Consider the following 12491-nt stretch of genomic DNA (forward strand, 5'->3'; position numbering starts at 1 on the left):
ATTTTAAAGATTAAAAAAAGTTAGTATTTAAATAGTAAATTTGACAGTAAAAGGCATAAACACTAGAATAAACAAATAAAATGTTGCACAGCCACAGAATGAAAGGTCAAAATTTCCCAAAGGTCAACAGAAACTCATCCATCATTTTGAACACACTGCAAACATTGGTGACACTGTTAAAAACTAAAATGAATGACACACGTTTAGTCAACAAACTTTTATTAATTATTTGAGGGATACTAATGCACAGGTAATACAACAAGTTCGGGGGAAAAATTGTAACAGTTCAGACACAAAGGAGGTGGTAATTCCCCCAGTGTTAGGTACTATACAGCGTCATTTCAGATAAGGAAACCTTTAATACATAATTAGTCTAATTTTATCTGTTGCCTATGTGTCATAAAACAGTTAGGAGCTGCAGTATCATCTCATAAAACTCTCAAATGTTCCGTCACAACAGAGCCAAATGCCAGTTTCTGCTTTTCAAGTAGGTAGCATAMAAAACGAACCACTGTTGTTCAAATAAAAAGGGTCAACTTCAGGAGCCGGGTCAGGGGATTTCTAGGGATAAACCTTGATTTTGGATATAACATTGCTGACGAAGGGAAGACACTTGAGCCTCCTGTTTCCCCAGGTACAAAAGTCACACCACATACAGTCCAGGTAACTAGAAAGCTCCAACAACACTCCTATTTCAAGCCTATTTTATGTTATAGTAAGTGCACTAATACTGAAACAAACACACAAACATATGCCTTGTTGCCCCATATTCAATAGATAATAATAAAAGGACTCTCTCAACATGTTTGCCATTGTGTACTGAAAAAGCTCAATTTATGTGCATCATCATAAAAATGGATAAAATAACAGTGTGCGCCAACACATAGGCCTACAAGGTTCTTTGTGGTCTACTTTTTTTGTTTAGATTTATATTATGTAAAAAGCGTTTTCAAAGCAAACAAAAGTAGGGGGGGGGGGGAGAGAAAACAGCCATACAGCTCTGAGGAGACACATCAATATCAAAATTTTAGCAAGCCAACAAAATCTGCTAAATATGGTGTATTGCTGTACTTTCTAAACATGTTGCAGTTTTTGCTCACTGTGGGATACATGTGTTTTTCCACGTCATAGGAAGACAAATAGTAAAGGGTGTGATGAAATATAAAATATTCACTGTTAAAAGCAGTGCTAAACTAGCGTATTGCAACACCAAAGCTTGTCGGGTAAACACAGTCGACGCGATGTCGTTCATGAAACGAGAAACAAGCAGCTGACGAACTGAATTTGTGCCGCAGCGCAACACCCGGCGACGAGTGTTACCTTTTCTGACATCCAGTCATTACAAAAGGTGCTAACTGTTTCAGTCACACACACATGCACGCACGCATACACACAAAGTCCAGACAACTCGTATTAAAAACATCCACAGACCAGTCAGTGCTTCTCCTGCTCCCCATCTGAACCTTGATATCCGATAAAAGGTYCAACCCACTAACAGAAACATGAATAAACTCCATTGTCTGATTGGTAATGGAGGAACTGGGACTCAGATCTTTACACTGTAAAAAGTCACAGCGTTGGGCTGAAACCACCTTTGAACTCCTTAAAAAAAGGTTCCGTTTGACATAAGTGCTCGATTTTTTATTTAAATTTTTTTTACGACGACTTTGATGTTTTGGCGCAAAACGATCCCAACTTGCCAGTGAGAAGGTCAACTGGTTGAATTAGACTGAAAGCGAGTTGTATCAGGTCATTAAGGTAAAGTGGCGAGTAAAAGCACCCTTATTATCTCACCAAAATATACTCACATCACAATTTTATTCAAAACTATCAGATTGCTATCTAGGTAATACGCACAGTAGAATATAAAATAGATTCACAATCTCTTTTTTCCCCTTCTTTTAAAGCAAGTAAGTCATYGTTTTATAGACATGAACTGCACATACAAATCATCTTCTTATGGAGATTCCATTAGCTGAAGTCTGTTTAGTATAACTGTGGACTCAAATATCTACTTTAAACATGTTAAAGTCAAAATATTATTTCATCTTAAGTATTTTTTTTACCTGTAACAAATCTGAAGCACATCTAACATTAGTAGAGCAATTTAAACGTCTTCAAGACCAGTTATGGCTTTCTGGGGTAACTTATAATCATAGTCACATTTGACTCTTTACAAAAAAAGCTGTTTTGAACAACTTTTACACGAGAGGGCAATAATCCTGCTCCTGTACCAGACAGCCACTAGGTTAGATTGAATAATCCTAGAGTGCAAAAAGTCAAAAGAGGAGCAAGAAGGGTAAAGGGTTAAAGTGCAAGGCAATAACTTTAAGCTTCCAGAAAATTCTTTATATACATTATTTTTCTGAAAATCTAAAATTTGATTTATTTTTTTCCCTGTTAAATAAAAGATTATTATCCTCGATCTTTCTATAAAAAGATATCATTTGTTTTATTCTCTCCTCAGCTTAGATTCAAGGTAGAGCAGGAGCCAAAGTAATGATCTCCATTAAAATAGTGACATTTTCTCTTCTGATTGTGCTGCAACGGTGCAACAACCTTCACACAAAATCCTTCCTTCTGTCAAATATTTAGCTTTGCAAAAACATATCCTATAATGCCTCAACATAGATTTGTTTTTCTTAAACCAGTCTCACTTAAATATTATCGTAACCAACTTATAGCTTACAGATGAACGTCTCAACCAACCCATTTTTTTTTCTACTTAAGTGTGGAAATAATATTTTTAACTTGTTTCCCTGGTTGTTAAAGCAGATATCATTATGTTAAAAATTGTATCACTGACAGCAGTGGAAAAAAAATAATAAACATGATTAACAAATAACCAACAATTAGCTTATATGACATCTGCATACAAAAAAACAAAACAAAACAAAACAAAACAAAACAAAACAAAACAAAACAAAACAAAAAACAAAAAGGGAAACAATCGCTTCAAACAACGTTGCACCACAACTCACCCTCCCTCCAATATTTTTGACTGCTTGTGCGCCAGTTGGATGGATCGGGCTTAAAAATGACAGATGGCATCATTGCTTTGAGTATATAGATATATAGATATAGATACTGTTTATGTACACCGTACAGTATATCTGCGGGAAAAGAAAACATGAGAAAACACTAGCTAATATATAATGACTTCACCATGCGAATAGAATTTTCTTTTAAAACCTCTGAAACACATCTTTGAACGCTGCAGTGAAAATTACTCTTTAGCTGGGATCCTACTGGTGCTGAAAAACTAGTGTGTTAGTCTGGTTTGGATCTTGAATTGCTACAGACTACACTGCTGCGAGTACAGAAACTGAAATGTGTGCCTTTAAAAGGAGACAAAAGTGGAATGGCGAAATAAAACACTACTGTTGAGATTACGGTGTATACCAGTGCACACCTAAGCTCTAGGGTGTCAAACCAAGATTTAAAAGGATGTATTTGATCTTTTACTTCTTGGCTGAGTCAGCTTTCTTCTCAGTGTTGAGTTCTTGTTTTAGTTAGAAAGGTCTTTTAGCTTTACCCCCAGCAAACCATTTACAGTAAGCTTCCTCTCTGGCACCAGGGTTGATAAAAGCAGTGCTACTCTGGCGAAGAGATTCTTTTGGGTTTGCTTCGTCTGGTGGCGGAAGGGATAGGCTGTCTGTTGTGGACGGGGCTTTCACTGTCCGTTGGGTCAGAAATCGAGGCTGGGGGCTGTGCTGAGCCCGAGGGAGGGGTCACGGTTGGTGGGATAGAGTTCTGTGCGGCGGTGAGGGCTTCTGTTTTTGTTTGGAGAGGCTCGTCCATAAGGAGGCGCTCTTTAGGCTTGCGGCCCCTCTTCTTGCCGGCGGTGGCACCGTTCCTCACCTCAGCTTTAATCTCGTCGTTGTCCAGGACTTTGCTCTTGTTCCCAGAAACCATCTGACTTGTTGCAGCACGGAACCAGTTCTGATCAAACAAAGCAAAAAAACCATCAGTCAAATCAAGTTTTAAACAAAACAAATACATCCAAACAGATGCATAAATTAAAGTGCATTGTTCATCTATTAAAAAAGTGGATTTTATATACTGAGCATGCAAGCTAGTGGGCTGCATTGTAATTGAATACCTGACAAACTATTTCAGACAAAAATGTTTTTGAATCAGAAAAATCTGTACACATTTGTCAGCAAAACTGTCTTCTTTGCACAACTCTGACCTGGTGCTAATGGCTGTGTCCAAAACGACAGGCCGGGTCCTCCGGAGGACCCAGACTACCCGGTCGCGGCGGGCCGGGTYCTTGGTAGACCGGGAAGACCGGAAAAAAGTGTCTGTGAATTTGGACGGTCTAGCCTCCCCTCCTTACCCCGGCGTACGTCATGTCACCTAGCAACTGTGACGACGCTAAACAAGCAAACTTAAATCAAAACTAGAAAAATATCAATATATTAGCATTATTAATATCACAAAACTATRAAATTAACTTAAARGTAWCATTTGAAGAACTAATTGACCCGCTGTAGGTTCATGCTTATTTCGCGTTTTTTATGACGAAAAAATAATATTTAAAAACATGTCCATACAAATGATAAAAGTATTAGAATTACAACCGCTAATTTTTTTTAATGTTTAAATCACCATATTTTTATTTAAAACATATTCTTTTGTCTCGCTTCGACCGCCATTACTAGCCAAAACAAATCTCCGGTCGGGCCGCAATGCATTATGGGATATGCTGGGCCGGGAAGGATCCATCAGACCTGTCCTTCAAATCGGGGAAAAGGAAGGACGTATTTGTCGGCCACATCGGAGGAGTCTTCGGTTATGGACGTCCTTCGTTGCGGCGGTGTGACGTATGCGGCCGACAAATTCGGCCTTCGGAGGACCCGGCCTGCCGTTTTGGACACAGCCAATATATACTAATACATCTATGTACTAATATTTACTAAAACAAAAAGTACCTCACGTGAAAAACAAACACATACACTTAGTGAAAAAGTTTATCCAATAGTGTGAAAACATGTGGTTTAACTTGTGTTTTAAAGAGAAAAGTTAATACTATTGGGAAAAAGATGCTCATAAAGACATTCAGTTGCTGTCAGAATAATGAAAAACAAAGCTTGATATAAACATGAAGTTGTGTTTAATCACACTGTCTGTGTGAAGTCTCACACTGATAGTGACCCACCTGTGAGTGTGTCTTACTGATGTGATATTTAACACCACTCTCTGAGTTAAACTCCTTCTGACAGATCAGACAGGTGTACTTTCCCATTTCACCTCCACCCTGCAAAACACAGAGTACAAAGGCATGTATCCACACAAGTATAAGCCAATCCTCTTAAATCATCTTTTAAAATACTATGATTTATTGGCTTCTATTTATGAGAACATTAGATCTTGAAAACCAACATTTTAAAGTTCTAAGTTTTATTATATGTATTTCTTTGGTGATGCATTGTACTGCTTTACTGCATCAAACCAGTACTGGCTAGTTTCAAAGATCGAAACTTCACACATGTCAAAAATGTCACTGGTAAATAATTTTAGGTTTCATTTCAGTCTGTGTGTGTCTTTATCAGTAACACAATGTCAACAGAGAGATGTTGATGTAATCAGGTTGATGCATGTTTTTACCTGGCTGCAGTTGGCAAGGTGGGCTTTTAATCCAGACACACTGGAATAAACAGCTTCACAGTTCTGGGACAAAGTGGAAAAAACAGGAAGTAATCAAACTATGTAAGCTCAGATTTCTGTGGATTCCTACTTTAGTTATAGACTTTGTACTTAATGACAAAACAAATCCACAAATCAGTTTAATTGAACTGGATATTAAACTTTGTATACAGCAATGTGTTGAACTGAGTTTGTTCTTACTGTGTTTGTGCAGCAGATGAAGCCCTTCTCCTTGACTTGGTTTTTCCAAGCTTCTAGTAGCTCTGGACTGAAGTTGGGAAGGCCAGGACGAGTGTAGTTTAACTGCAAAAAAATGCATTCATTTATAGTTAGCAACATTCAAYGTTTGCTGACTTTGAAAAGTAGCTTTGCTAAGATGTTTGATTTTGTGCAATTTAGATTTTCTTGCTACTCTAAATCCAGAACGCCTCAACCTTTTCTTACTGTGTTTACCCTGTGTCCTCACCCTCTTGCTGTCAGGCACCAGGTCGTCCTTGATGCGCCGCTTGGTGCCCCAGTCCTTGGCCAGCTCGTCCTCTGCTATCTCCTGCAGGTGAAACACTGCCACCTGAGCTGACTGTCGCCTCACTCTGCCACTGGGGGTCCTTTCAAAGTCCTCCTGGCTCTTTATTTGTGCTGCTTTTTCTTTCTCTTGCTGCCTCTCCTTCATCTTTTCCAGCTCCCGCTCTTTGGACTGGCTCGACAGTGCTTTTTCCTGCCAATCCCTCCTCTCAGGTGGGTTTTGCTCCTTCTTTCCTCCTGGCGCAGACTCCTCAGAGGCTGCCTGAAAAAACAACAGATCTTGAGTAAAAATCATGAAAGTAAAAGGTTTGATAAGTAAAATCTAGAGCATACAAAGCAGAACAAGTCCCTCTAATAATACACTTACCTTCTCCCTGCCAGTATTGATGTCAGTGACGTCCTTGTAGTTGTTGGTGGTTGAGGTGGGGGTGATGGTTGGGGGGTGTTCAGTGCGTACGTGGTAGTCTCGGCCTGCCTTGGAGCGGTAGTTTTTTCCACAGTGCTGGCAYAGAAACACAGGCTTCTCATCGTCAGAGAACTCTCTTCCACAACGCTGCTGATGATACTGGTAGCCTATCAGACTGGAAAAATGGGCTGAACAGCCCTGTGTATATGTGTGTGTGCATGTTTGCGCACAAAATGGTTTGTAAGATGATTTGACAACAGTGACAGAGATGAGACAGAATGTACGCTGAGTTAGTAGAATAAAGTTTAATGGAACAATATTTTCTGGTTGACGGCACAAAGATGCTCTTTTTTTGTGTGTGAAAACTTGTCACAAATAAGAACTTCTTTTCCACAGCTCTTTTTCAGTCTACATTTTGCTTTCTAGTGTGTACTGAAGACAGAGAGTTGATGTGATTTGGGCAAAATGTTCAAAAACGGGGAATAAAGAATAAAAAGAAGAGAGATAAGAGGTTGACGTAAAATAGAGCCAGAGAAATATGGTAACAAAATAGAAAAACTGGCAGATGTTAAGAGAAACTTGACAAATGTAAAAAAGCAAGTTAACAAAATGGGAATAAAGGCTGTGGGAAAGCAAAAGTAGCAAAGAATGAGAGTGAGGAAAAGAGCAAATGACAGTGGGGGGAGGGGGGGGGGATAAGAAGCACATACCTCACTAGGACACTTGATTCGTCCCATCTGTTTGAGCACTCGGAGCAGCCGTTCCCTCTCCTCGTGTTCGTTGCCCGTCTGGCCTTCGCTCCCTGAGGGCTGAGGGGGAACAAACGCACCGTCGCATGAGCGCCTTCTACAATAACACCAACCCCACTCCTGTGCAACTTTTGAAAAGGCAATAAAAAATGTGTTTTCTATCTCTTGTGTTCACATTGCGCCAGGATCATTAAGTGATTTCATGGTGAGGCTGTTACTCAAGGCATGCTTAGCACAACTGTCAACGTCGGCCGTGTGTCGCCTGGTGCCAAACCCAGCCAAGACCAGAGCGACAGATGGGCGGCCAGAGAGGAGGAAGAAGTGCACGGCACAGGAGAGAGTAWGGACTTACTGAGGCATCCCAGAGGAGGAAGCCTCACGTGTTTACTCGTGTGTTAATGCACAGAAATGGAGGATGCTCAACTCTGCGGTAGCTAAAGGGTAGAGGCGATACCCGTGTAGCATAATGCTACGTTCACACCGAACGCGTTTTGAGCGGCCAAAAAGCGCAAAACGTCTCTTGTTGGATGCACTATTTTCAGACCGAAGAACGCACTGGTGTTCAGACCAGAACAAGCAGCGGCAGCAGCGAGGTGTGGGAGGAGCGTGTCCTCGGTGGGTGAAATAAAGATAAAATAAAAGAAAACGGCTTTGATTTTTTTACTAAAAAGCAAGCGAACGTTGCGCACAGCAGATAATTAACTCACCAGATGATTTAGAGGCGATTTGTTTGGTTAGTTTCGTCACTCCAGAAGCTGCCAGCTGACGGACTTTTTTCTTTTTTTTGGTCCAGAGCAACTGATCAACATCGGTGCTGATATATCCTGCCAGAAAATCCAACTGCACATGGTCGATTTCAGGTAAAAATCTCCAGTCCGTCTGTTTCGGTTTTCAGTGGGAGATGCGTCGAGCGGCGAAAAGTTCAGATATTTGAACTCTGGGGGCAGCGGCTTCCGCAGCACCGCATGCGCGGAAAACGCTCTGCGCCCCTTCCGTGACGCACGACCCCCAGAGGCGAGTCCTCCATAGACTTTGCATGTAAATCGGCCTCTCCTGCCGCTCAAAACGCGTTCGGTGTGAACGTAGCATGAGACTAGCGACCACCATCAGGCTGAGCTTGTGATTTACACCGACAGGGAAGAAAAAACAAAAACTACACCAGCATGTATTATTAAATTCTCTAACAGACAGAGAGCATAGATGGTGAGAGAATAAGCAGCACTATAAAAGGAGCAGCATCAAAGTCAACATCACTGGATCTGTCTTTCTGTGTTTTCCCACCCTGAACAGAGAATCAGCCATGTCCACACACACATAGCACATCAGCAGTGATATGTGACCAGATTATGAACACCATTTTACATTGAAACATGAAAAAAGTAATTAAAATGTTGGTAACATTTCTCAGTAACTAATGTAGGTAAATGTATGGCTAAACATCATAAAATAAGTAAAGCCCAAAGTAAAGTCTAGCAGGAGACAAAACGTTTTATGTGTACATAAAGACAAATCAGGGTCGATGTGTGACGGCCAAAAACCATCAACAAGATTTTGCAGACTTGCTGTGGAAAGACTAAGCTGTCTGGATATAATGTATGTGACATCCATGGAAATATCAGAGGACAGYTGGAAAGTGATCTTGGTTGTTGTGTTTTTAATTTAGACAAAAAATTGTTCTAAAATTTAAAATGTAACTGTGCTAATAGACTGCTCTGAATTCAACGCACTGAACTTTTAAACACAAAAATATATAACCTATAAAAATACCTCAAAATTTAGCAGTTTTATTGACATACACACTAAATCTTGCTGAACTTAACCTGAACCACATAAATACATTAAATGTCATCAGAATGACATTTAATGAGTTTAAGGACAACAAATCCATGCAGAAGAGGAAACTGCATGCAAACACATAAGTTGCTGAGTTTTCCTTTTGTGGCCTAGTTTTAAAGAACTGAAACTTAAAAACTTGTTCCCAAAAATATATATATATATATAAATAAAAAAAGAGCAGTTAACAAGGAAATGGAAGTTATACTTAATTGAAATGTCAAATGTTTTAATTAGATGCATTTTTTTTCTGCAGCATCCTGGAGTGCAGGAGAGGTTTCTATTTGGGTGGGGGAGTTCTCACAATCTGCTATAAGGAGCARAGCATTAGATGCAGATGTCTATAAAACACTGCCATGACACAGTAGTCATGTTTCCATCCAAAAAATGCAAATTTTGAGGGAACTTTTAAAATGTTGCAAAAAAAATTCAAATCAGCTGTGTTCCATATGTTGATTTGGAGAATAAACCAGGCTTAGCAAAGCATTATTTTGACAGACACACAGCTGTAATAAACAGGAAGTAGAGGTTGCAAACTATTGGGGACCACACATTTTGGGACAATGGAGAGAAGTATTGAGAAAAGTGTTGCTATCATGTAAGTTGTAATTGTTCTGTCATATCAACCAGTATTGGCGATGTTACATGCTGTCCGGAGACGGAGAGAATGAAATGCAGAAATGCTAATCTTACAGGAATATCCAGAAAGATGCTGACAGAGGAAACAACTTATCAATTATGTGAGGTAAACGTTCGCTACATCATAATGTATTCGGCAAATGTGTTTCCATCTCCCATTTCTGGCCATAGCTCTTTTTTTTTTTGAAAATCCAAAAAAACCACCTCATTTGAGGGCAAGGAGGTCCTATAGAACAGCTGGAGTGTGCAAAGACCACGTGACCGTGTGATCGGCTGTAGAAGCTAACGGTTAACGCTAAATGGGCAACAGTCTGGATTTCCCATGACTGTACATGTTGACAAGAGAGCAGGAAAAAAAGGACTGACGATGTAGAAATCATTAAAACTATTAATAATAATATTAATCTAATTATTATTAACATTTTACAGTTTATGTAATCTATATAATGTTTTAAATAATGCCAGAAAAGCTGTCTGTGTTATGGATTTATTAACAGAAGATAAACAGGAAAACGTCTCATTTCACAACACAAGTCAGCAGATTTGATCTTGTTTAGCTCAATGTGATCTGAGCAGAACATAATGTAACAGTTTTAAATTAAATTAATCTTATAAAGTCGATGTAATCACTGTTTTTTATTGAACTGGTTAGCAGATATTAGCTTGTGGAGCATATATACAGAGTTTAGCACTGTTGAATCATGCTACAGTTTAACACAAACTATTAAATATTAAAGCTGATTTGTCCTCTGATTAATATTTAGACCTACAGAGTGTAAAATAATACTATAAACGTGAGTATTTTTAGGTTTCTGTTAGAGGAACCTGACATGTTAAGGAGATGGTTAGCTAATAGAAACAAGTTTCATCCTATAACCAGAGAACATTTTCTAACTGTTGACTGGTAAATTTAAATATTCTTATTTTTTATGACAGTAAGAAGAAATAATAAATATACTTTATTCTAGCTGAAGTCATCATTTTTCAACAAGCTAAAGTCTAAGTTACAGGCTGATTTCAGGTCTGGTTTAGATCATTGTTACTTATAAATTAWATATTTTTCTGGTATAAATCTGCTGTTTTACGTTTGTTGAATGAAATTAACATAGTTATTAATTTATTGTAAAAACATGACCGATAATCTGTGAAACAGATCCAGTTCAGCTTGCTGTTTATCTATTAGTTTCTATGGAGGCTGTGAGCTGTTGCCCTTTTAGGACGCCATTTTTGCTCCTCCATGCTGTCACAGATGCTACCAGTGTACGGTATGGGCGGGACTCAGTCTAGTGATATTTAAGTCTATGTTTGAGGGTAAAAACGTTTTTGTGGATTTTTTTTTCGAATGTTGTGTCTATCAACCTTTTCTAATGTGATGCATCAAAATGTGCAAAAAAGTTGATGGAAACGGCTTGTATGTACTTCATGTGATACAATGTGGAAAATGTTACAATATGTTAGGTATATTCAACAGAATTCTCTAACTAGAAGCATCTTCTTGCTCCCAATCTTGGTAATGTTTTTTTGGGGAAAAATAATGTAGCACCTTCTGGCCCTTTAAATCTATAAACTCTTTCTTTAGTAAGAAGCTACTTGAGTTTGAGAAGAAACATACAATACAACACAATAAATACTAAATGATTTTAGCTTTTTTATTTTATGACAGAAATTTCCAATGTCATATCTGCAAATAAAAGTAAAACTTAGCTTTAACACCTACTAAAACCTCTGAGAACCTTCTTTTTAACACACAGTTAACACTCTGAGGCCTTTTTTGCGCTGCTAAACAGGAACATTGCCAGCAATGGCTTGGTACAACAAGCTCCAGCTTCAAACATTCCTAATGTTACTGGCACAGATGGCACAATCATCCATCTTTACTACCATTAAGCTGGCAGACATTACAYACCACACAAACATACTGTACATATTCATAAGAATTATTAGCTCCTAAAAGCCTGTGTGCACACACAGAAACACAAATCCACATGCTACAGGCCACAACGTTTACTGCCTCTGAGCTCATTATTTTTTTATGATACCTGTACAAACAGGCAGCTTTGAATTATTCAACAAACATCATTGGGGTGCCATTATTCTAATGCAGGGCAGTCATGAAAATATCTTAATGAAGCTCTCCATTGTCAGAGTTAAAATGGTTCAAAAAGGAAACGASTGAACCAAAAGGACACAAATACCATCCTCAAATGTATGACTTTTTGCAAACTAAGGAATTAAATTGTGAAATGCACTTTTAATAATTTAATACATAAAACACAATATCCAATAGATAAGTGAGGTAAATCTGTAGCTCTCTAAAACCCTAAGGCATTCTTTCAAGAATTCAGACTGATCAATATAAAAGAAGACAAAATCAAAATCAAATCAACTTTAGTCTTAAAGCATATTTAAAACAACAAAGTGCTGTACAAATAATGCCAAATAATATATACTGTATTGCTGGAAAAACTGCAAGTGTACCTTGGTGCTGTGTTCAGCCATGGTGTGATAGTTGAGTCCAGCCTTAGACCTGAACTGTTTCTGACACTGCTGGCACTTCAGGGCATCCTGGAGCTGCAGAGGTGAAAGGTCACAAGGAGGATCAAACTAACTTCTCTAAGTCAAAAATTAAAAACTTTTGTTTGTTCTAAATCAGATTCATCATTTGTGTGTGTGTGTGTCTGTGTGTGTGCGGG

General features: G+C 38.7%; 1 protein-coding gene across 6 annotated transcripts in view; it reads right to left on the reverse strand.

The window, feature by feature from the left end:
• Positions 1 to 202: 202 nt before the first annotated feature.
• znf512b (zinc finger protein 512B) overlaps positions 203 to 12491 on the reverse strand; it is a 34052-nt gene continuing 21763 nt past the window's right edge. For 4 of the 6 annotated variants that reach the window (XM_014016949.1, XM_014016958.1, XM_014016973.1 and 1 more), the window contains 8 exons: positions 12277 to 12369; positions 7288 to 7386; positions 6539 to 6775; positions 6116 to 6433; positions 5851 to 5952; positions 5611 to 5673; positions 5162 to 5260; positions 203 to 3942 (listed from right to left, as the gene is read on the reverse strand). In XM_014016949.1, coding sequence (XP_013872403.1) covers positions 3595 to 3942; positions 5162 to 5260; positions 5611 to 5673; positions 5851 to 5952; positions 6116 to 6433; positions 6539 to 6775; positions 7288 to 7386; positions 12277 to 12369 — 1359 coding nt within the window. In that variant the 3' untranslated portion in view covers positions 203 to 3594. Of the gene's footprint in view, positions 3943 to 5161; positions 5261 to 5610; positions 5674 to 5850; positions 5953 to 6102; positions 6434 to 6538; positions 6776 to 7287; positions 7387 to 12276; positions 12370 to 12491 lie in introns of those variants that run through there. The other 2 variants (XM_014016966.1, XR_001310908.1) reach the window with 2 other exon arrangements.

Source organism: Austrofundulus limnaeus, unplaced genomic scaffold (genome assembly GCF_001266775.1).
Source record: "Austrofundulus limnaeus strain Quisiro unplaced genomic scaffold, Austrofundulus_limnaeus-1.0 Scaffold3, whole genome shotgun sequence".
Classification (NCBI taxonomy): domain Eukaryota; kingdom Metazoa; phylum Chordata; class Actinopteri; order Cyprinodontiformes; family Rivulidae; genus Austrofundulus; species Austrofundulus limnaeus.